Consider the following 23,654-nt stretch of genomic DNA (forward strand, 5'->3'; position numbering starts at 1 on the left):
GTTGAGGTCGACGAACACAAAATATGGGTAGCCAAGATAACAGGATATCTGATTCTGTTGAAGAAGTGTTGACAACCAAAGTCGATGGGTCGTTAGAGGATAGTGCCAATCGGGATGACTAAGAGCCCAAGATGGCCTCGGCTGCAGATCTAAACTTCGGGGGACATCAACGTGCACCGCGTCCTCCAAGCACAAACATCACAACTTAATTCTAATTGCCGTGATGCAGCCACAAAACACAGCCAGAGCATTTCGCTCAATACACAGAAGCCTATCTCAATCCCCGCGAAATCGAACATTTGGCACACAATCGCCATTCCGAATACCTCCACCAACCTCGCGATGCATATCCACCACCGCCCCGAAACAACACAATCCAACCCCTAATTCCACCGTCGACCCAACCGAAGTATCGCACTTCAATGCCCTCGCATCATCGTGGTGGGACCCCCATGGCCCCTCGCGACTCCTCCATCTGATGAACCCCCTTCGCCACGAGTTCATAACAGAATGTCGCTCCTCGACGACGACGCCACGAAACCCGCATGAGAAACTACGCTACCTAGACATTGGCTGCGGCGGCGGCATCTTCGCTGAATCCGCCGCGCGCCTACCCAACACCACATCCGTTACCGCCATCGACCCTACACCCCAGGTCCTCTCCATCGCCGAAGCGCACAAACGTCGCGACCCTACACTCACCTCACCGGGCAAACTCACCTACCTAAATACTTCCATCGAAGACTTGCCTCGGCCTACATCAGAGACAGAGGCTTTCGATATCGTAACGCTCTTCGAAGTCATCGAGCATGTGAATGCCCCAGGCCCGTTTCTGGAGCACGTTTTACCGCATGTGAAACCGGGTGGTTGGTTGATTATGAGTACGATTGCAAGGACGTGGACGAGTTGGGTTGTTACGAATGTGGTCGCGGAGGATGTGCTGGGGATCGTGCCAAAGGGGACGCATGAGTGGAACAAGTATGTTAATGAGGAGGAGTTGAGGGACTGGTTTGGTAAGCAGCCTGGCTGGGGTAACATGAGGTGTATGGGAACTATGTATGTGCCGGGACTGGGGTGGAAGGAGGTTGCGGGGAGTCAGCAGTGGGGGAACTACTTTTTTGGGGTGAGGAGGGATGACTAGAAAGGGGAGTGTGCAAGCGATGGGATGAAGGTTCATGTGTAGGATTATCGGACGTATGGCGGAATGGGAGTATATGATACCCAAGTAATGTACAATATATACAACATCATAAGCCGCCTGGCGGTTTACATACGCCGTCTTCTCTAGATGCATTCAAACACGGCGCCGTAGCATCGTCTATGTCGAACGCCTTGCTATACCTGCGTTAGTGACAGCATAGCGCGTATGCCAGTCGTCCTCCGCAAGATAATGTCGCGGTCCAATTGCTCCTTCACATCGTCGCAATATCCGTGTCGTACCAGATCCGTCATAATCCTTCTCTCCCTGTTTTCCGTTATACTCATGACTTGGTCGCAGGCCTCTCTTCGAACGGTGTCGGCATATTCCTGCCCGTATCTACCGCCCTACTCCCCATCTCGACAATATCATGTCCACCAGCCATCTTCCACGCCCTTAGGTAATCCTCGCCGGTGAATCGCTTCTCGTAATTCTCGACCTTGCCGGCGTCGGTTTCCCGTACCTTTTCTAAACTTGCGTCGACGAAGGGTGTCAACTGTGGGCATGTTAGTCTCGACCGTCCTGCGTATATCTTCCTGGTCCGTCGCAAATCTTCTCAAATTATTGTACGCACCTCGCTGTTCTTGGTGCCGTGAAGTGGGTACACAAACGTCCGTATCTTGCTCCAGTCTGGTGTGAAGTTTCCGAATCTGTTGATTGTTCCCATTGACCCTACGCGGTTTCCCTTGTAGTATTCTTTGCCGGCTTGTTTGGGGGAGAGCGGTAGGCGCCGCAGCATCTTCTGGAGGGACGGCGTGGGTCTCATGGCGGCGATACGATCCTGTCCGTGCGATGTAGCGGGCGATGCGACGACGTCGTATGGCGATATCAATCTTCGAGGAGTTTGCGGAGTTTGGAGCGGAGGTGGCGTGGTCCGTGCGACAAAAAAGTGCGAACTTTCAAAGTTGAGATCTCGCTCCGCCGCAGCACCTTTCAACAACATCGCCCAAAATGCCGCCTCGTGTAGCACGAAGCTCGATACAAAGCGGTGGCGCGTCTGGAAAGGGGCAAGCAAAATCACGAAACCCGAAGAAAGCGCAGAAGCGTGCCCTCGACGCCTTCTCCATTGCGCAGTACGAAAACCCAGACGATGCGAAAGTGCGCAAGAACCGGTTAGGCGAATTCGACCCTGCGTTCAAACGCAAGCGTGCGCGCGATGACGACGAGGAGGACGAAGAGGACGAGGACGAGGACGAGGGTCCCAAGAGGCGCAAGAGAAAGTCTGGTGACGAGAGTTTCGACGAAGGAAGCGACTCGGACGGCAACACCTGGCAGATGGGGCATGTAGACAACGACGACTCTGACGAGAGTATTGACTCCGACGAAGCGTTCGGCGAGAGCGACGAAGAACGCTTCGAAGGCTTTACATTCAGAGGCAGCTCGAAGAACCACAAAGGAAAGGCAAAGAAGTCCAAACGTGAACAAGATATGGAGGACGAGGACGGCGACATTGATCTTGACGAGGGCGATAGTGCAGATGGGGAGGAGGAAGAGGATGACGATCTGGGCGAAGATGCTATCGATCTGGCTACCGCCTTAGATCAATACGAAGAAGATGAGGCTGAGGAACGGAGAGAGAAGAAAAAGAAGAAGCAAACATCTGCATTTGGCGATAGCGATGAGGAACCGAGCGAAGGCGAAGATGTGGGAGCAGACAGCGCATCCGACCTCTCATCCGACGAAGAAGATGACGAGGAGGACCGCCAGGCGCAGTTGCAGAACCTAATCTCCTCATTAGCTTCGCGAGAAGACGACAAGCCCAAAGGCAGAAGAGTGGATGTTCACGAGTCGGCTGCACCGGATGAGTTCGGTGTTTCTAGGAAAGTCGACCTTCTTAGCTTCAAGCCCAAGGTTGCCGACGCAGAGAAGAAGAAGGCGCTTAAGCTGCTACAAGACGACAAGTCCTCGAAACGAAACGATATTGCCAGGAAACTTGACGCCCCTCTGCCAAAACGGCAGCAAGACAAGCTCGACCGCGCCGCAGCCAACGCTAAAGCGAACGAGACTCTCGAGAGGTGGACGGATACTATCAAGCGTAACCGCCGCGCCGAACATCTAATGTTCCCTCTGCAGAATGCAAGTGGAGGTGAACCCATGGGAGAGAAGACGCTACTACCTACGACGACCGCCGCGCCCACAAATGACCTCGAGAGTACCATCCAATCCATTCTTCAACAGAGCGGTCTATCAAACGGCAAGGAAGATGAGGAGAAGATTCAGAAATGGGAAGAGCTCCAAACGAACAAACTTCCCGTCGAGGAGGTGCTCAAGCGACGTGCTGAACTGCGGATGCAACGAGAGCTGCTCTTCCGCGAAGAGGTTCGCGCTAAGCGTATCAAGAAGATCAAGAGCAAGGCTTATCGACGAGTACATCGTAGGGAGCGCGAGAAGTTGTTGGAGAAGGAACGTGAGCAGCTCAAGGCTGACGGCGTGGATTTGTCTGAAGAAGAGCGCGAATACAATGACCGCCGGAGAGCAGAGGAACGCATGGGTGCCAAGCACCGTGAGAGCAAATGGGCCAAGGGCATCAAGGCCACTGGAAGAGCGAACTGGGACCAAGACGCACTCGATGGTGTGACTGAGATGGCTCGACGAAACGAGGAGCTCCGTCGTCGTGTTGAGGGCAAGACCATCCGCGATGATGATGATGAAGGATCTGATGTGCCAAGTGAAGAGGAGGAGAGCGACGATGACGATGAACAACCGGACAATGACGCCCTGCAACAGTCACTCGGCAAACTCAAGCAAAATCCTTTCTCCACCAAGGAGTCAAAGCTGGGTCAGATGGCCTTTATGCAGAAATCTGAGGCTGCGAAACGCGCCCAGAACGACGAAGCTGTCGAACAACTCAGACGCGAACTGGCTGGAGAAGACAGTGACAATGCTGAAATCGATGAGAACGCTACCAAGGCAGGGCGGAGAAAGTATGGACCCAATGCCAACGTCGCAGCCCCCGCTATACAGATCAACCGTAACGAGTTCGAGGAGCATGATGGCTCCGACGACGAGAATGGTGCCAACCCTGCTGCGGATGGCGAAGAGCCTGCTGCAGACGGACCAGCAGTTCGAGCGCCTGGCCAAAAGAAGAACAGCATGAACGGCCTTCCCAACGGCGCTCGGAAAGATCGTAAGGCTGCGCCGCCACTTGTAGAGAATGGTAGTGGGGAATCCAATCCTTTCTTAGTCAAGGCCAAGAAGGAGAAGAAGGCCACAAAGGAGCCTGAGCTCTTCCCAGTCACAGGTGTTGCAGGTCCTATTACAAAAGAGAAGGCCATCGTTCAGCCCAAGTCTACACCTAAGCCCAAGTCCCAAAAGAGGTCAAAGCAGGATGCACAACCTCAAGAAACCAAAGTCGACGACTTTTTGAAGCAGCGCGTTACTACAGCCGACGACGATGGCTGGGCGACTGTACTAGGCGGTCAAGACGACGACGACGACCAGGACGAGCAAGGCATCGAGGATGAGGGTATTGATCTTGATGTCGTCATGCACAACCAGTCTCTCACCGCAAAAGCATTCGCCGGCGACGACGTAGAAGCCGACTTCGCCGCCGAAAAGAAAGCAACGATCGCGGACGAAGAAGCGACTGAGGAGGTCTCATTCCTTCCCGGCTGGGGCTCCTGGACAGGCGACGGCATGTCCAAGGCCGAAAAGAAGCGCAACCTCGGCGCTAAAACGGTCATCAAGAAGCCTGGTATCGATGCCGATAGGAGGAAGGATAAGAAGATGGACAAGGTCATTATCAATGAGAGGAGAGTGAAACCTAACGTCAAGTACATGGCTAGCCAGTTGCCATTTCCATTCGAGAACAGGGAGCAGTATGAGAGGAGTTTGCGCGTACCGAAGGGTAAGGAGTGGGTTACGAAGAAGACGCATCAGGATGTTACGAAGCCGAGGGTTATCGTTAAGCAGGGTGTTATTGCGCCGCTGCGGAAACCGCTGGCGTAGGAGAGTGGTAGGTTTGGCGTGCGCCACAATTCGATATGGGCCTATATCTGGTCTTTCTATATTTACTCGTGTCATGTGCTGGCGATTGTTGGAGAAGTCGCGATGGCGAGCTTATTCCACATGGATCGTGAGTTCTAGTTCTGCTCCCATTTCTTTCCAGAACTACATCTAAGACCCTCATCACACGTGCACACTTTTACTTGTCGTCTTCTTCATTTGTGAAACTTTGCAACGGCTTGTGCAAGATGCGGCGTGGTAATTGACGTTTGACCGCGCAAATGCGCAAACCTCACGGTACCGAGCAAACTGAGCAGTCGTCACTTCCTACGGCTCATGGCGAACGTCGAAGTAGCGACGTCAGGCAATGCATTCCTCACCACTGCAGGTAACCTCTTACTGCCCAAGCTACCTGTACGATCTTATTGACCGCCCTCGACTGTATTCATACATGAGATATTACTACATCTACAAGCAGACCCGCTCACTGCTTTAGTCAAACCTGCGCCCTACGTCGAGCTATCCGCTGCAGAACCTTGCGCAAACCCCCGCAATAACTTTAATGGGCCCAGCGCAGTCTCGACTTCCCAACGCTCGAGCGCTATCAAACCCTACCAAGAAGGACGGATGGCTTGGATCATGGCGAGAGACTCGTCAAGGTATCAAGACCACGCTCGGCTACAATGTCTCCACCGTTCGCGACGAGATACCTCCCGAGAACATCTTCACACCTATACAACAAGATGACATCCTTCCGCAAGTGCCTATCGGGCGTCATCACCCAGTGCCTAGAACGGGAGTGGAGGATGACGACAGGACGACCATGCATACCAACAAGTTCTACGCCAATGCATTTCTAGGACAGCAGAATCAGCCTATCTGGACGCACCCTTACTCGATCTGGTGGGGGAAATGGATACTAGATGTCGGAATGGTGCAGACATGGGGCATGTGTATAACTCATATTGAAGAAAGGGATTTAGTGTTTGAGCCTGGGGATCCTGTAGAAGGCTACATCAACCCACTTCACAAGCAGCATCTCGTCCTCAGCGCGGTCGAACTCGATACGCAAACGACTCTTACTACAGATAACCATCTCCCGTTTTCTGTCAACATCAACCTCAACGCGCACTCTACAGCTCAGGAGCCTAAGATCACTTTCCCCGTTGTGCAGGGCATGAGTTTCATCACGGCTGGATACCGAGGCGCAACACCCATGATACAAACAGGCGGCCGCGGCTTTGTGGATCTGGTCGGACCAATTGTCATGACACCACGTACGGTCAAGTATCGTCTGAAGGACAAGAACGGGCAATGCTGGATCATGTACGTCAATCCAGTAGCGAGTCTCGATTACAATGCCACAAGATTCGTCAGACTCAATCCGAACACGATGCTTGGTCCACCAGCCTTCAAAGGCACAATCCAAGTAGCCAAAAACCCTCTTGGCGCCGAAGGAGAAGCCATGTACGACCGAGCCAGCGGCGCATTCGTCTGCGAAGCCAAGCTCACAGCCGTAGTCCCAGACGGCAAAGGTATATACACTTTCCGCTACACCAAAATTGGCACCTCACCGCTGCTCATGTTCGCGCTACCTCACCACATCGCATCCCTCGACCCAGAAATGAGAACCCAAGTCACACACCTACGTCTGCGCACCACAACCAAAGGCATGGCAACAGCCATCTGGGGCGACAAACTTACCTTCATCGAACCCAACCTCCCCATCACCATGCACTTCTCTCCATGGAACCCAACCATGAGCTCCACCTCCAAAGTGCGATATTCCCCTGAAGTCCTCGCCTTTATCGCCGCAGTCGCAGAACGAGACCTTCGTCGCGCAATGACCGAACGCATACCCCAAGACTCTCTATACTTTGCCGGAAAATCACTAGCTAAGTTCGCAACTATCGTATGGGTTATCAAAGACGTGCTAAATCACGATGCCATCGCCAACGCCGGCCTCGACAAACTAAAACAAGAACTAAGTAGATACATCGACAACGCACAACGCCACCCCTTGTACTACGACGATAGTTGGAAAGGCGTCGTCTCAGCAGCTGGTTTTCCAGCAGATCCGCAGGCTGATTTTGGGAATACGTATTACAATGATCATCACTTCCACTATGCGTATTTTGTTTACACGGCTGCTGTTGTCGGGTATTTGAATCCCGAGTGGTTGGGCCAGGGGGATAACAGAGTGTGGACGAATATGCTAGTAAAGGACTTCGCAGAGAGCGACTATAATGGCCGCGACTACCCGTTTTCACGCGCGTTTGACTGGTGGCATGGACACAGTTGGGCGAAAGGGCTTTTTGAAGCAGCCGATGGGAAAGATATGGAGAGTACAGGTGAAGATGCTTTTAGCAGTTTTGCAGTGAAGATGTGGGGAAAGGTTAGCGGGGATGCTAATATGGAGAAGAGAGGTATGACGTGTTTACATATGACACAAGAGCGACAACGTCGTGCAAAGATTGAGAGTGCGGGAAAGAAAAAGGGATGCTGACAGAGTGGACAGGTAATCTCCAACTAGCTATCCAAGCCCGCTCTTTCAACTCGTACATATATCTCCGGTCGAACAATACCAACCACCCGGCACGGTACACGCAGAATAAAGTCGTGGGGATACTGTTTGAGAATAAAGTCGACCACGCGAGTACGTACGGCCGTCATAGTACCTTTTGCTCTTGCTGTAAGCTTGGCTTCGTCATCACCACGAGCCTTCCAGCCCTTTCCCTCCTTCACAAAAAAAGAAACAAAGAGAAGGGGAGAAGAAGACGTTTCACCAGATAAAAATAGAGCTAACGGAATGGAAACAGCATACTTCTCCCTAGCGCCCTCCCTAATCCACGGCATCCACATCGTCCCCATAAACCCCTCAACCTCTCTGATCCGCCCCCGGGGTTTCGTAAAAGAGGAATGGGAGGGCTATTTCACAGAGGGAAGAGCAAATGTCGAAGGTAACTGCCGTTTACCATACTTTGATTCACCTTATCATACCTCCCTGTTTCCATGCTAATGCACTGCAAGGCGGCTGGCGCGGTATCCTCTATGCCAACCTTGCCCTGATTGATCCCAAAGCAAGTTATAGTTTCTTCAGAGATGGGATCGATGGGTTTTGGGACGAGCGGTGGATCGATGGTGGGGCGAGTAGGACGTGGTATCTCGTTTGGGCGGCGGCATTGGGAGAGTTTGCTAAGGCAGGGAGGTGAGGATGAGGATGTTGATGTTGGAAATAGGGACAGTATGGTCGGTCTATGATGAGAGTTGGATAGTAAGGAGGGAGATAGTCGTACCTTGTTGTTAGAGCAACCCATTGCGAATCAGCCAATGAGCAAGAATGACCGACCCTGTTCACGAAGAGAAAGAAGGAGCAAACTACAATTTTTTACCTTCTCATTCGATTGCTACATATACAAATTCCCATCTCTCCCTTCCTTCCCAGCTTGCATGAGGTCTCCCATCATGCACGGGCCCCCTCAGATCGTCAAGCCACACTCCACTTTTCGGCTGCCGCTCGTTCCGACTGCACTGCCACAAGTAGATATAACGCCAAGAAAACCTGCACCGCCCCACAGATACTCGTACAAAGAGACCAGACTACGACAGATACTAAAAGGAAATCGAACAGCAAATAGGAACCTCCCTTGAGTAATCTGTGCCAAGATATATTAGAGTAGGATAAATTGTACAAAGGAAATAGAGCTCCTCTGGCGCCCGCTCAACGAGCGCGAATTCGTGTCGCAGCTACAGCTACGAGTTTGTGCGTAGTTTAGTTCACAGCGAAGAAGCGCTTGACGACATCGACGGTAATGTCGCCGGCTGCGTTATCGGGGTAGATGTAGAAAGCAAGTGCAATGATGGCGTAGATACCAATGCACATGGCGCCCTCGAGGTAGTTGCTCTTTCCGTCCTGGATCAGGTAGTTGACGATCAAGACGGAGATGAAGAAGATCATAGTCTCGAAGCCCTGGAAGTGGAGAGTCATGGGCTCGTGCATGATCCAGCCGAGGATGACAAGGAAGGGAGTGACGAAGAGAGCAATTTGCATGGAAGATCCGATGGCGACGTTGATAGCGAGGTCCATCTTGCCCTTGTATGCGACAATGACAGCGGTGACGTGCTCGGCAGCGTTTCCGACGATTGGAATCAAGATTAGACCGACGAACGTTTTGCTAATGTGTGCAGATTCGACGATTGAGTCGATGCTATCGACAAGGAACTCGGCGCAGACAGCGACGAGGACGGTTACGATGACCAATGCGACACCGGCAGCGACGGGGGACAAAATCTGAGCCTCCTCCTCATTGTCGCCACCTTCTTGGTTCTCGACATCGGCAAAGAGGCTGTGGTGCGAGTAGAGCTGGAAGTAGAGGTATAGAATGTAGAGAATCAGTAGGATGATGGCGGTGCCGTGGGAAAGAACAAGAATGTTCTTGTCAGTTTCGAGGTTGTCCTTCTTGTTGTCACCGTGCATGACTGCGTAGAGGGTAGCAGGAATGATGAGCGAGGCGGATGCGACGGCCATGAGCGAAGACATGGTGGATGCGACGGTCTCGTTGAAACGGCTCTCATGCTGGGTGAGGCCAGCGGCAAGGAAGCAGCATCCGAGCACCTGGTTACAGTCAGCGCTGAGGTATCAGTAATGGCGTAACTTGACTCACGAGAAGAATGTTGGACAGAATACTGCCCAGCATACTGGCTTGGACGATTCGGATTTCGCCTTGCTTGAGCGCAACGATAGAGACCTATCCCGAGGTTAGCAGGTGTTGCAGAGCATTGAATGTGGGCGTAAGCTTACAATAAGCTCGACGGCATTTCCAAATGTCGCGTTCATCAATCCTCCAAGAGTTTGACCAAGCTTAGCGGAGAGCTCCTCAGTCGCAAAACTCAGGAGGGCTGCAAGAGGGATGATGGCGATGAAGTTGAGGACGAAGACGACAGTCGGGTTCCAGTGCAATGCGCCGGCAATGATGCCGAGCGGTACGAAGACGAGGAAGACGTTGACATAGTTGCTTGCGAGTGTCGCATAGATCAAATGCAAAATGTGCTTGGGTAGAGTCTTGACGCGCGACTCGTCCTCGTAGTTTTGCGTACGCCCGATGAGCGGGGTGTGCTCATCGTGGAGCCTGCCGTTGGCGGGCTGCGGCATGGTCTGCTGCTGATTGCGGTGAAAACTGTGAGCTCGACCGTGACGGTGAAAAGACTGCTTTATGTTTTCTGCCAAACGCACAGGTTAGCTATATATCCGTAGTCGAGATGCGCGATGGATGTTGATGAGGGTGTTGTGCTGCGCCCCCGGTCCGTCGGCGGGCGATGGAATGTTTGGTCAGGAAAGCCGAACAACGATGGTGTTGAAGGTCGATCCGGAATACCAAGACTGCGAAGCGACTACGACAAGGCCGGCTAACTGCCGCGTGCGGGAAAATGAATCAAGAGGGCCATTGCTACTCACTCATTGCTGTTTGGGAGAAGAGTCAGATGCGCACGGCGCAGGAAAGCTAGCAGTATATGACCTGTCCAAAGCCAAGCTTGTGGTCGTAGATAGCTGCCGGAAGCAAGCTCTGTAATTGGCGGAATGCAGGCTAGAGGAATTGGCAAATGATTTGAGGTTGAGTACTCGCAGCGAGAGCCCGGCGAAAGAGGTTAGTTATCGAGAGGGGGGAGGGCAGTGCTGGCTTGCAGTCGTCTCGTCTGGTCGGGATGACGAGGTGGTTGGTGAGGTAGGCTGTGTAGACGCCAAGGGCACCAGTGCGTTAGCTCGGGAACCGCCAGGTTACCCAGGGGAAGTGGAGCACATCGTCACATATTTCCCTCACATATCGCCACGCTGTCTCAGAAACTGCAAGATATTCGACTCACCATGCTCAATTCCTGCCATTATCACTCTTGTGAATTTGGACAAGGTGAGCCACGGTGCGCGCTGCACGCAAAGCTGATGATGTCATCTTCCAATTGCGCCTTCCCGCCGAATCAAATCTGAGTCTGGAGTGGTCCATGCGCGTCAAAACAACCGCTTGCAGATCATCCATATCGACCCACTGCTTAATCAAACAAGGTCTTGAGCGCTTCACATGTCCGAGCCTGAGGCCAACATGGAGTTGCCAAGTCCGCTGATGAAATTCGTTGATAAGTACACTGCCCTCTGTGCTCGTCGCTCATCCCGAACAGCTTCACCGCTTGCGCCCGGCTGCTATGCAATAAGCCCGAGTCTTACTGTCGACAAAGTACAGCGTGGCAAGGGATACTTGGCGCGCCATCTGCTGTCGACGAGGATACACCACGGAAGTATGTGGTTCCGACTCCGCCTCTGTGGCTGACTGAGTTATTTCATCAGTCTCCGTGGCGAAGCTGTGAGCAGACTTCTTGGAGGCTTCGCAGGCGGTCTCCAAATTCTTTCATTCATGTCCTTCTAGGTTCACCGTTTTTCGGTCACTAAATATCTCATAGCACGTATTGAAACCCCTTGCGCAGGGACGCACACAAAGAAATGCTTTGTTTGCATGTTCGGGCATCTTTCGCCCGCAAATGAGGAATGGAGCACGTCCCATTCCCAATCACCGTGAATACGCGGACATTCTCACAGTTGAAATACTGGGTGCTACCTGAACAACAGGGCTTTCATTTTCGAGCCTGCAGGCCGTAGTCAAGCGTCCCGGAAAGATCTGAATAGCTAAGATTGGTGCTCAGAACGCACACCGAGGTTGCAGCCATCATTTTACGCGCATGATCTTTTGATTATTTGTGCTGTTGTAATCATGCCCACAGCGGCTTCAAACAGATGGTGTACTAAGTCGCGTGTGCACGATACAAGAACCAAAAAGTGATATACGTACATGATTGTACATGATTGTACAGGATCCACATGGTCTAAAAGACTTGGCTTGCTCTTTAGACATCTTCTTGTTCAACCTTCGCCTGCACCAATTTTTCCTTCACCCTAAACCATATATCCCGCAGCACATCATGAGGACCGAACACGATCATTTGTTTGTACCACGTCCATGTCCGCCATATACCTGGCTTCAGCTCCTTTTCGCGTTCCAAACGGACTTTTTCAGATTGTAAGGCGGCAGTAGAGGCCCAGAGCACTACTGCCGATACGCACATTACAATTGCCGTGATAACAAAGGCTCCGATAGAATGACCGGTCCCGTTTATCTGCTGTACGTTCTGAAAGTATGGCTGGTGAGAAAGTATACTCGTAGGTGGCGGGATGGTCTTACCATTCCATATACTGAAGCGGCGAGCGAGAATGGTAGGAATACGAACGCCAACGCCGTCACTTCAACTGGGTTAGCAGAATGAATAAGATGAGTAGTACTAGTCACGTACGTAGCATAACTCTTTTGCTTTCGCGAATGCTCATTTCTGCCATGCGGTAACTTTTGTCTATGCCTTCCCAGGCCCAGCTATCTCTGAGCTGTGACTCAGCTTGTTCGAGATCTTCCACTCGAAGTTTGAAGCGTTCCCTAATCTCCTCAAATTCTGTTCGAAGATCTTGGTTTTCGTGGTCGAAGTGTTTCTGGAAAAAGCGAGTCATCCAGCGGAGTGTAGTTCGCTGCTCATCGAGCTCCTTTCTCAGTTGATTCCACAGCAATCCCGGAGGACTACGGAAAACGCTATATTCTTTATTGTGGGGATTATAAAAGCCACGGTATCTAAGAAACATCAGCTCTTCTACACCATTCACTCCAATATGAAGAATACAGGTAGGCGCAGAAGAGAGATGAAGCTCTAGCAAGGCAGCCAAGCAGACATAAAGGAAAGCCCCAGGTCCGAAACGGTTATTCGAACCTGTTACTTCAATAATGTATCGTTGAACGAGCGATGTGTAGTCGGTACAGGGATGGTGACTAGGGTCTTGATAAAATCCCTCCCGGGTTTGTGACGGTCTCTTGGACGAGAACATCATGGTGCTATGGGAGTATCGCGGCGGCAGTTGATTACGTTCTCCCAGAAACATTATCGCTGCACGTATGGTTAGCAGGTCAAATTGTCAAAGTTGTATCTTCGTGTATACCAGTCTCGGACGTTCTCCCTAGCGTTGCTTCCAAGATACACAAAACGTGTTCGCCTATACGTAAAGCAGGGCAATCTCGCAACCACGGCAGAGGAAGTCTATCTTCCGGAGAGAGTTTCGTATATTCTGCACGACTCTCCACGTAATCAAAAACTTCCGGCTCCAGATCAAGACCAAGACCGAGTATATCTTTCGTTCTGGAGCAAAGTTCTTCAAATCCAATCGTTACTATGATTACCCTGTAGGCCACATTCTCGTCCGTCGTTTGCAGTAGGGTTTGAAATTCCGAGGGAGAGAGAGCTAACGTATCGGGTCTAGTCTAACTTTCATCTACGGTGGGTAAATGTATTGGCGTGCTCGGGGCGCTTTCATCCAAGGGGCAACAGTAATACCACCTGATACAACGACCGTTCTCGGTAAAGCTTGCCAACCACAAGTTCTCCGTGGAATTTAGAAGCTCATAGTTAGGTGTTCGCTCCAGGTTCGCAAGATATTTTGCGTATGACTAAAAGCCGGCGGCGGCCTTGGGTTGCGCAGAAGAGCGTGAGCTGCTCGGAAGGCAGTCTTCAGCGTTGGTATCGCTTGGCATTGTGCGGCTTAATATTCTCCAGAGCGCAGAAGACAGATAGCCCTGTTTGCGGACAAGCTGTGTATGGCAGCGACTTACGGAGGACAGGCGCTATATAGGTAAACTATCATGCGGGAAACTGCAGCCTGATGCCGTTGCCTATCAGGCTACTGTGGGGTCACTATCTGCACAGCCTGACGCATGAGTTAGTACAGCTGACATGCAGATGCACTTCTTCATTCGCTCCCTCAACAACCGAAAATCTTCCTGCAATATTGAACGTGAAGATGCGACAAAAACATACTAGGTTGTCGTGAAGATTTAGCGGTTCGTTAAGCTGTCCGCGGGGTTCATGGCAGCCTTGCCTATGACGTGCGGCAAATGACTGGACAGTTAGTCTTCAAAGCAGCGCCTTATCTTGCGCACATGGTTATACTGGCAGTCAACATGAATGAATCATGCCTCTGATATTGCGTAGCAAGACATGGAATAATGACCTGATTCGTACATGTCCTGCGGCGTGGTAATCGCTTCGCATTTGCGGGCGCTCTGCAAGCACGACAGTTCGAAATGTCAGGCTAGATTTAGTTGTCGCGATGATCGGAATAGATGTGTATGACGGAGTAGGAGGGAGAAGAAGGTGCGTGCTGGAATTAGTGTATCTCCAGTTGCGGGTGATGCAGGTCCTGGCGCTCACTCGTATGACGTTACCAAGAGTCCTTAAACATCTAACGTGGCTTCGTCGCGCACCGTTGCTACGAGCTGCGTATACTCTATGATTTAGTTCTATTGGTTCGTTTCGCTGGCATGAAGTAAAGAGGGATGCATTGAACAGGATAAGGCTAGAGAACAATTGTAAAGAAGAAGCTTAACGAATCAATATTAGGTGATTGACTAAGTATACCACCAAAGCTTTCATGCCTTACTAAGTTCTATGTTATCACAGTACTCTCGCTAGCATCCCAGATATATGTCGTCAAGGCGGAATGACTGGGCACCGTTTGCAATAAAGAGGCACTCTAGCAACCCGCTGGTTGCTTTCGCTACGAAAGTGGTTACAAAGTCGGGCCCTGAGCGCCAGGAGTTAACGTTATTCCTGTTGCCCGTCCCGCTCTGCGAGGTCATTCCTACGCTATATATAGCGCAGTTGATTGAGCTAGCTGGAGATGCCGTGTGGAAGTATTTGTACGAGAAATTGTACTTCACACCTGTGGTCAGACCGTTGAGCTGTTGAGATAGGATAACACCAGTACCTGCGCTACTAGCTGTTAAACCGTAGGAGGCAGCACCACTGGATCCACCCGCAATCACTCCCGAAGCCGCCGGCGCAGCCTTAGCGCCGTAGCCAGTCTGGGACCAACCTGACATGCCATTTTCGAAGCCACTGTTCTGAATGATGTTGGCACCGCTAGCAGTGCAGGTAGGCGCAGGTGCAACTGTCGAAGTAACAATAGTAGTGCGGACAGGGAGAGTTGTGATTGTTGCTACAGTGCCGGAACTAATGGTCGCGACGGTCGTAGTAGAAACTGTAGAAGTTTCTGTAAAGGGCGTTGCTTGGAGGCTGCAAGCCGCTGAGACAGCACTGGCAACAAAGGTGGCAAGAGCATCAGGTGTGGCTGGACTGGCAACATCGCGCTTTTGAGGAGCCTGAGTGACTATCGTCGTGGTCGTGGTTACAGGCGAGACGGTCTCCACAACAGTAGTAGCGGGCACAGTGGTAAACTCGGTGGCGATAACAGTCGAAACCGGAGTAGTGTATCCAAGAATGGTAGAACAAAAGGGCTGTAGAGATGAGGCAACGATGGCAGACTTTGCGGCGGCGACATCGCAGGGGAGCTTAGGCTTTCCGGGATCGGCGGTGTTGGAGTAGGAAAAACTGGACGCAATCGTGTAGTGGTCTTCTCCACGCCACTGACCATCATTGACAGCGACGCTCTTCTCCCATTTCTGGGTGTACATCGAACAGTACTGGCCTTGTGGCTCGCCATTCTTCATTAGGACGTAAGTGTTGAAGAATTTGCACAACATGCGGCTGTTGAGATTCTCGACGTTCCACTTGGTCTCAGCCTCGCATGCAGCAGCGCAACGGGCGGGTTCAAATGGCTGACCATCGTTGAACAGTTTGTAGCCCATGTACTAAACAGAGGTCAGCGGTTGTATAAGGGCAAGGTATTCAGTGCGTACGGTATCGTCACCGTTACAGTCGCTTGGGGCATTGATTGCAACGTTACCAAGAGACTCGCCGCTGTAACCATCAACAGGAACCACGCGCTCGCTGACATAGCCTAAATACTGTTAGAGAACTCGCAATCAGACCATACTCTACACTCGGAGACATACCGTTTGATCCAGCAATGACCACCTGGAATTCATTGCGCCACTGTCCGGTATTGACAGCTGTTTCGGCGGTAATGGGGCTACCCCACAACACACACTTGATGACTGTAGTACTAGCGGGGTTGGCGCAGGAATCAGCAGGAACTACGGAGGGGTCTCTCTCAAAGACTATAAACGGTGTTAGTGAACGCCACCTAGCTTCGAAGAGTAACACTTACAGATATTGAATGAGGAACATCCTTGCTTCCCAGTGCAAGAGTCTGCACATGCTTGAGTATCATAGGTATCCAAGGTATTGTGTCCAAGATACGCTACGGCATTGTTGCTCCCTTTCAGGTTCTTGAATTTGTTAACGTAGCCAGCCGGCACGGCGGCACCGTTGGCAGCGTTCGACAACTCTTCCATGGCCAGGAAAGCTTCTGGAGTATCAGGGCTTGGAACTGGCCCTGCACCCAGAGGCTGTGCCGAACAGTCCCAATCTCTCCGCTTCAGTGCCTTGTCCGCAGACGCTGGATCCGCAAGGACTGAGGCGAATGTATCGGCAACCACAGCATCAGGAGCATACGGGATAACCTTAGTACCGGCACCATCACCAAGCGGGGTCTCCGTAATTGGTGCGGCGGGTATCTCAGCGACTTGATTGAGGGGAATTGATTGAGGCAGGGCAGCTGCGCAGCCTGTCATGGCCAAAGCCGCGAAAGCGTGAACCGGATGCATGATGAACGGCGAGGGATGGTACAGAGTTGCCGAGAAGATGACAGCGAATGACACTGATGAGTAACTATGTACCTGGGCATAAATGACCTTTATAGTTCTTCATGTAGGAGGTAAGCAAGGCAGTCGAGCGGAGGTGCCGATACACTAGATTTGTGGCGTGGGCCTCGAAGTGCCATCCTGAGCTGAGTTCAATGAGCCTCACCACCAGGGTCTTTCAGCTCGGCTGTCAAAAACGGCGTGTAAATAGTGACTCGACGGTGCATCAGTGGATCCGTTAGGACAGCAACCTCACTATACCCAGAGAATGCTGTTGAACCACTGTCACGCAAAGTTACTCGTTATATGATTGAAGCCCTAGAATCAATACATTATCACTCGGTTTCAGTCACCACTCATGAAGAGAGGGTGACAGTACCACTAACTCCACCTCATGCCAAGCTTGGACCATTTTGCAGCCGAATCGTTCAAAATTTATCACCGGACTAGAACAGGCGGCGCGGAGGCCTTGGGCGCTATCGAGAGTGCAAATTGAACAAGGGAGAGAACTCGCGTGGTGATAAGAGTCAGTACATACCTAGGCGAAGCTGCCGAGCACTAGGGAACCAAAAATGGCTGGACATGGTATCCAAGGGCAGTATTAGCCGATAAGAAAGCAATTCCCAATTTGGTAAGAAGATCACTTAGGCTCGCAAGGACTAGAGTAGATGGGGAATTTAGCAATGTCGTAGGAGACAAGTCGTTGCTTGATCAAGACACGAATGCCTGGGGTTCGGACGTGGGCGTTGTTGTCCGCGCTATTCCACCACGTGCGCTGTCAGGGTCTTGCCGAACCCATCCTCAGCTCCCGTTAGTTATCTGGCCCTATGCAGGAAACGGACGTGGAACATTGTTTGCCCCGGCGAAAGTGTACACATCTAGCTAAGCGAGAAAACCATATTTATTGGTGGCTTGCGAGGTCGCGCCTCACAGGCGGCTCGTGCCTGAGCTAAAAGATCCGAGCCAACAGCCTAGATGCCCTGCAGCAGGTACACTGACTAGCTAAGCACAATATCTAGGCCACCGACGATGTGCGCCCTCCCGCAAACGGATGATTATGGGGAAAGCATAATTTTACTACCACCGCCTGGGGACGGCAGCAATCCAGGCACGCGGCTGTTAAAAGCGATCGAGACGGAGACGGAGATAAGGCTGATGATGCTTGGAGCGATCGCGTAAATCCCTATGGATGCGAACTAAAATACGGATCAAGGTCAGATCCCTCGCAACCGCACCCTGTGTTCGGATGGGTCGCGTGACATGCCTTCTTTCATTCATTGATGATAGTTAATACTGAGCAGTGAGAGCTGTTTAGATTGAGCATGATGGTTCAACGTTTAAGGCTACATTGGCTTGTTGCGATGGTCAGACCGGATGTGTCGTGAGGGGTTAGAAGCCTAAGGGAGTGCTTAAGATCTCGGCCACCCAGCGACCACTGAGGCCAAGCTGTTGTTCATTGGACATCATCAACAAACCTCGAAAACCCAACATGGCTTCCGCTTGCCTCTCTAACTGCACGTGCGAGCTAGAATTGAAAAATATGCATACCAATGCTTTTAGTAAATGTAGCAAAATGGACCAGCCTCAGTGTTCAGCAGATCCTTCAATTTCCTGCTGGGCGCCAACTTTCCAATATTGACCTCAAAGTCCAACGTAACGTTTGTGCCGCTGTAATCAAACGGGACAATAGGTCCACCAACCTGAAGGTGGGTGTACGAAGTCAGTATGTCTCACATGCAATTCGTACAGGGACGTTACGAACCTGGTGGAGACGAGTCTTCAAATCTAGCTGCCGCCACTGCCAAAACTTGCGATCTAGGTTGCCGTGGTGGAGGTGGAAGAGGGGCTCCGTAGGAGATTTTGCAGCGTTGCCCGCCTGTCCTAATACACCACCGATGCCGAAATGACCACTGCCGTGGATATTGGGGGCAAAATCTGTCGTTGAACCTTGCATCAAGCGGTCGAAGTCGTGTAATCTGTGCTTCAAGCTGTCTCGTTACAAGTGCTGGGTCCGCCAAGGAATTCATGACAGTGGGGATGAAGTCGCGACGTAGGCAGTCCGGTGGACCAGGATAGTTGACCATAAATTTGGAGGTTACGAAAGGTCCATTTTGGACGCAGCCACCACCAGTTCCCTCAGGAAAACCGAAAGCGTTCTGATCAGGTGTAGGTACAATCTTGTTACCATTGCCACCAAAATTTGTATCGGGTTGGAAGACCTCAGAGTCGTAGATACGGGTAGATTGATTGTTGTGCGGCTCGGCATCCAACGAGTAGTCCCAGTACGGCTGACCGCCAATATAGCCACACTCCTCACGAAGAGCTTTTTCGTATGTGGCGACAAAATAACGATGCCATAGGAGGAAGTGTCCTACGAAATGGATGTAGTCGTCCTGATTGTTGTGAACAGCCTGATGATCATCGAACCGGTTTATAGCGCCTGGAATGCCCGACAAACTGGTCGTTCATCATACACAATATCTTTTTGGTATAACTTCTGGTTTTGGTGGTGAAAGTAGCTTTTAATTGCCCTTTCCGTGCAGAGTCCGACACTTCCAGCTCAGCATCCGCACGATTTTGCATACTAATTGCAGACACTAAACTGAAATTTGCCTTGCCTACCCGCACACCTACCTTGCTCACGATTCCACCAGCACAATACACATCAACATACATTACGTCTTCTCTAATAACGTTGTTGAATGTTCCTCACCTTTGTGACCCCAGATCTGGATAGGCCTTGTTCAGATACGATGTCATTAGCACCGCTTCTGACTGTAACGCAGTGTATTTACAGAAGTATCCCGCCTCTCAAAGACTACAATAGCTGGTACCATGCGTGAAATCCACACTCGCGTTTCATGAGGCGATCCCTCAACGCCATTCGAGCACGATGTACCAGACGCGTCAGACTACCATAGCCACGAGGGCTTTGTCACAGTTTACCAGCATGAGAGTTTGTTACAACATCTTGACCCTAGCAGCAAATTTCATCATTGCAATCTCAATGTACATCTCAAATCTCCATCACCAACGAAACGTGTAAACCTGACCCACAGCCCTCTTCTACAACCCCAGCGCCTCACTAATCCCTCCAGTAAGATTGCCCAAAATATTTGACCCACCAACCACCGCAAACAGCGCATCTTTGTACGAATCCGCCAGAATCTTTGCTCCCTCGGGCACTGGTTCCGGCCCAACAGTAAACAACTCTGCAACCATTGCCCCAATACTCGGCAGCGTAATCGGCAACACACTGGGTCTCCACCCCAATGCAAACGGCAGCTTCTCCTGCTCAAACAAACTCCTCACATACTCTACTTTGGCCTTGCCTGACACGGGATCCGACCCCATAGTCTGCAGATAAAGAGCATTCTCGCCATAACTAAATACCGCCTCCCTCAGCCCGTACGTAAACTGCGGATTCTTCTCCTTACTGTCCGTTGTCCGCGCGAATTTAGCTTTCGACGCCGTAGGCACATCGGTGCGGTCGCGGTTCGCGAAGAAGGAAATGTACTGTTGCCAGTTTGGGTTGTAAAAAGGTTGAGGATTTCCCAAGGCGGCGTCTTGACGCGACATGCTGGCGTCGTGTTCAATAGGGAAATTGTGCATGTTCAGATCGTCGAGGTCAAAGGAGCCGCCGAGTGGGTTGGGTGATGCGAGGAGTCCAGCGCCGCCTACGACGACGGTGAAGTCGGCGCCCATGTTGAGGCCGGCGGCCAGGCCGGCGATTAGGTGGGGGATTGTCATGTTACGGCCGTTGCGATGGATGAAGTTGTGGTTTGCTAGGGCGTTGAGGCCAGGGCAGGGAGAACGTACTGTTTTGGTATGGTTAGCGATATAATGGAAGATGGGATGGGGGGTGGTGTACCATCGCCAGTTCCTGCGGGATGGAAGTCTGTCCACCGAGGGTCGTTTGCGGGTGCTGGACCGAGTGAAGATAGCAATGCGCCGATATCGAGTGGGAGACCTAGAAGGCCTTTTGTTGATACAACGCTAGCGAGCAGTGTGATAGCGAATGTAGAACGCATCTTTCAAGAATGAAACGCTATGTCCTTTTACCTCGAACAAAGAATCCAATTAGCAAGTAGGAATCGATACAAGTTACACACTCATCATCTAACAGCGACTCATGCCGTCCTTAAGCATTCCTACGTTTCGACACCAACATCCAATGCTCACCATCCTAAACCCGCTGACCCCTCTCCTGTCCCTAGTCTCAAGAAAGATGCCTCGGAGCCTTTCATAGCGCCACGTTGTCCGCATAGTTCTGCCGTAGCCTCACGACACTAGTCGATGCAGCCCACGGAAGAGGCTGCGACTCATGGTGATCGGCCACTACCTGGTAACCATCATGTAGATCAAGCGCGATCGACGGCCTCTAGACCCACGCGGGACGATCACCGACGCTCTTCCTGGTAACGGGCAGGGGGATGTACCGCATTTGTCAAGAAACTGGGGAAAATCGGCTTGGAAGAAGTACGCGATGGAGTCTATCGAGATGAAGTTTCAGTCGTGTTGTGATGTATGGGCTACGGGGAATGGAAGAAGGTTTCCAAGGTTGGTTGCTAGGTTGGGCGGTGACGTCATCGACACATCGACACCATGACAGTTTGCTCGCGTTTGTATTCTCTACCAAAGATAATACCAGATATGAGAAGGTCTGGAGTGAAATTATCTTGCTGGATGAGTATAAGCACTGATAGGGGAGAAACTATAAGAGGCAGTGGCGATGACAAGACAACGTTCCAGGACTCTAGTTTGCATTGCATAGATAAGTATCTGAATCACAAAGCGTTCAAGCGATACGTTATGGAGATGCAGTTCTGTAGATAGCGTCGATGCAGCCTATACGGTCACAAACCAGCCTTGGCTGCACTGCTCTGCAAGAAACGACATCCCGACTATCGACGAACAAGCTTATCATATAAGACATCTTCTAATCCTACACACAACTCATTACAAGTTCACCTCGTCATACACAACATCCCCCACCTCAACACCATCCATCCAATCCCCCATAACCTCTACCTCGTATTGCTCAAAGTCGTCCCAAGTTTTATCCTGCAGTTCCTCCTCTACCACCCCACCTCTAAGCCGCCAGCACCCAACCTCGCACGTACACCTCGGTGGATAGTGATTCCACGGCATCCACGCCTCATCATCATCATCATCATCATCATCGTCATGCGAATTATCGCCCACCATACCAATCGTCTCAATCTCAACAACATCAGGCCTGTGCACTGCGAAAATCCCCACTTCCTGCTCTCCAGGACACTCGTCAACATATTCCCCATGCCGTCGAAAAATATCCTCCCACTTCCTCTTCACCCACTCCTGAATATCCCCCGTCAACCGAATTTTGCGTATGTGTTAGAGAAACCCAGCGTACCACGCATACTCCAATATCCAATCGATAACCCTCCCACTCTCACAAATGCGCGGTCGGAGCCTTGCTTCCCCGTAGTCCCAGCTCGTATTAGTCTCGCACCAAGTGGGTTCTTGGACGTTATACCAGGGATTTGTGGATTTGTAGGCAGTACCGAAATGTAGTTCGAGTTCGCGGGTGTGAGCGAGAAAAGCACCGGCGGAGTGGGAGTAGGGGTCTGGGTAGAGGTTGTCGTTGGTGCGGGTGGTGTCAGCGTAGTGGAATGGCGGGACGGAGACGTCGAAGAAGGCGAAGTATTGTTCAGACGTGAAGTCTAGTTTGATTTTTCCGAAGCCATGGAGTGAGGCGAGGTGCGGAAAAAGAGCGTATTGCATGTTGTGGTCTTTTAGGATGGGGAAATTGGCGCGTAGAATGAGGTGAGGGTCGCGTAGCATGGTGTCCCAGGGCTGACCAGTGGGCAGGATATAGGCTCCTAGCCGGTCGAACATCTTCAGACTCATCAATAGATGACTGAGGTAGAATGTTGAGGGGTCGGAGAAGTTTTTGGTGTCGGTTAGCCAGGAGTGGATCCGGACACGAAAGTATTCCTTGAAGATAGACGATGGAGTATCGCTGGTCTTGGAGATCAGAGAAAAGGGGTCTGGGTTCTCAGGATTGGTGTAGGATAGTGTGTAATTTGAATGACCGGAACAGTCTATGATGACACGCTGTTGACCAACCCACTCCTCCAGTACACGGAGAAGCAACTCTGTGGGCAGATGCTTAGCAGCGACTTTGAGTATCATCAGGAACGGAGGCACTGTAGCGGGCACCGATGAGGACGAGGGGGCGGGTGTATCGTGGGTTTCCGTGGACTGGGGCATGCCGTCGTCACTCTGTGAAAAGGATGCCATATCTTTGAATAATAAACTGAAAGTTAAGTCTGGACAACTCTGAAAAGAGCACATTGCGACATATGTAGGCATTGCCCGTCCGCCATCGTGTGCATCGTTAGTAGTTCTTCGTAACCGTGGTTCTCATTCACGATCCTAACTGTGACTACCACATTGTTGGTTGACAACTGACATTTTGCAAAAACGTAGCAACACGAAGGCGATCGTGGTAGTGAATATTTCGAAAACAATGCTGCATGGTCAAAGAATGATAGTGTTGTTCGTGGGGATGTGAATATATGTTGTTTAATGATAATGCTGGAATAGAGTTTCATTGGAATGCTGATGAGAGGACATCTGGATGGGATCGCAGACCAGACCCGACTTGGCTTGAAGTCGGACCGCGTGCAACGGTTCTGAAGCATCGATGCTAACCATGGTGGGCCCTGAAACTTGACTGTCTTAGCAATTGTCATTCATGTCGCATATCGCAATGTGAAGAGTTGGTTTGGAATACAAGCGTGGGTCTGGTAACATTCAAATATCGCATATGTTTGCTGATGCTT

At 51.2% G+C, this 23,654-nt stretch overlaps 7 protein-coding genes across 7 annotated transcripts; 3 read left to right on the top strand and 4 right to left on the bottom strand.

Annotated features, from left to right (window-relative positions):
- Nucleotides 1-223: 223 nt before the first annotated feature.
- ALTATR162_LOCUS508 (uncharacterized protein) lies at nucleotides 224-1,141 on the top strand (the record flags this gene model as incomplete). The annotated part of the gene is made up of 1 exon (XM_043308102.1): nucleotides 224-1,141. The coding sequence occupies one exon, from the start codon at nucleotides 224-226 to the stop codon at nucleotides 1,139-1,141; it is 918 nt and encodes a 305-aa protein (XP_043164037.1).
- Nucleotides 1,142-1,481: 340 nt separating this feature from the next.
- ALTATR162_LOCUS509 (uncharacterized protein) lies at nucleotides 1,482-1,964 on the bottom strand (the record flags this gene model as incomplete). Its single annotated transcript, XM_043308103.1, has 2 exons — nucleotides 1,482-1,694; nucleotides 1,773-1,964. 2 exons carry the CDS (start codon nucleotides 1,962-1,964, stop codon nucleotides 1,482-1,484), a joined length of 405 nt encoding a protein of 134 aa, XP_043164038.1.
- Nucleotides 1,965-2,149: 185 nt separating this feature from the next.
- On the top strand, nucleotides 2,150-5,146 carry ALTATR162_LOCUS510 (uncharacterized protein; the record flags this gene model as incomplete). Its single annotated transcript, XM_043308104.1, has 1 exon — nucleotides 2,150-5,146. One exon carries the CDS (start codon nucleotides 2,150-2,152, stop codon nucleotides 5,144-5,146), a length of 2,997 nt encoding a protein of 998 aa, XP_043164039.1.
- Nucleotides 5,147-5,705: 559 nt separating this feature from the next.
- Nucleotides 5,706-8,355, top strand: ALTATR162_LOCUS511 (uncharacterized protein; the record flags this gene model as incomplete). The annotated part of the gene is made up of 4 exons (XM_043308105.1): nucleotides 5,706-7,569; nucleotides 7,662-7,799; nucleotides 7,963-8,103; nucleotides 8,174-8,355. The coding sequence occupies 4 exons, from the start codon at nucleotides 5,706-5,708 to the stop codon at nucleotides 8,353-8,355; spliced, it is 2,325 nt and encodes a 774-aa protein (XP_043164040.1).
- A 560-nt stretch (nucleotides 8,356-8,915) lies between these two features.
- Nucleotides 8,916-16,788, bottom strand: ALTATR162_LOCUS512 (uncharacterized protein; the record flags this gene model as incomplete). Its single annotated transcript, XM_043308106.1, has 10 exons — nucleotides 8,916-9,758; nucleotides 9,808-9,891; nucleotides 9,945-10,304; nucleotides 12,370-12,428; nucleotides 12,479-13,114; nucleotides 13,167-13,363; nucleotides 14,924-15,870; nucleotides 15,919-16,019; nucleotides 16,075-16,239; nucleotides 16,290-16,788. The coding sequence occupies 10 exons, from the start codon at nucleotides 16,786-16,788 to the stop codon at nucleotides 8,916-8,918; spliced, it is 3,891 nt and encodes a 1,296-aa protein (XP_043164041.1).
- A 1,592-nt stretch (nucleotides 16,789-18,380) lies between these two features.
- On the bottom strand, nucleotides 18,381-20,855 carry ALTATR162_LOCUS513 (uncharacterized protein; the record flags this gene model as incomplete). The annotated part of the gene is made up of 5 exons (XM_043308107.1): nucleotides 18,381-18,524; nucleotides 18,572-18,805; nucleotides 18,855-19,217; nucleotides 19,954-20,642; nucleotides 20,696-20,855. 5 exons carry the CDS (start codon nucleotides 20,853-20,855, stop codon nucleotides 18,381-18,383), a joined length of 1,590 nt encoding a protein of 529 aa, XP_043164042.1.
- A 1,345-nt stretch (nucleotides 20,856-22,200) lies between these two features.
- ALTATR162_LOCUS514 (uncharacterized protein) lies at nucleotides 22,201-23,109 on the bottom strand (the record flags this gene model as incomplete). Its single annotated transcript, XM_043308108.1, has 1 exon — nucleotides 22,201-23,109. The coding sequence occupies one exon, from the start codon at nucleotides 23,107-23,109 to the stop codon at nucleotides 22,201-22,203; it is 909 nt and encodes a 302-aa protein (XP_043164043.1).
- Nucleotides 23,110-23,654: the final 545 nt, after the last annotated feature.

The sequence above is a fragment of the Alternaria atra genome (assembly GCF_907166805.1).
Source record: "Alternaria atra isolate CS162 genome assembly, contig: 21, whole genome shotgun sequence".
In the NCBI taxonomy this organism is placed as follows: Eukaryota; Fungi; Ascomycota; class Dothideomycetes; order Pleosporales; family Pleosporaceae; genus Alternaria; species Alternaria atra.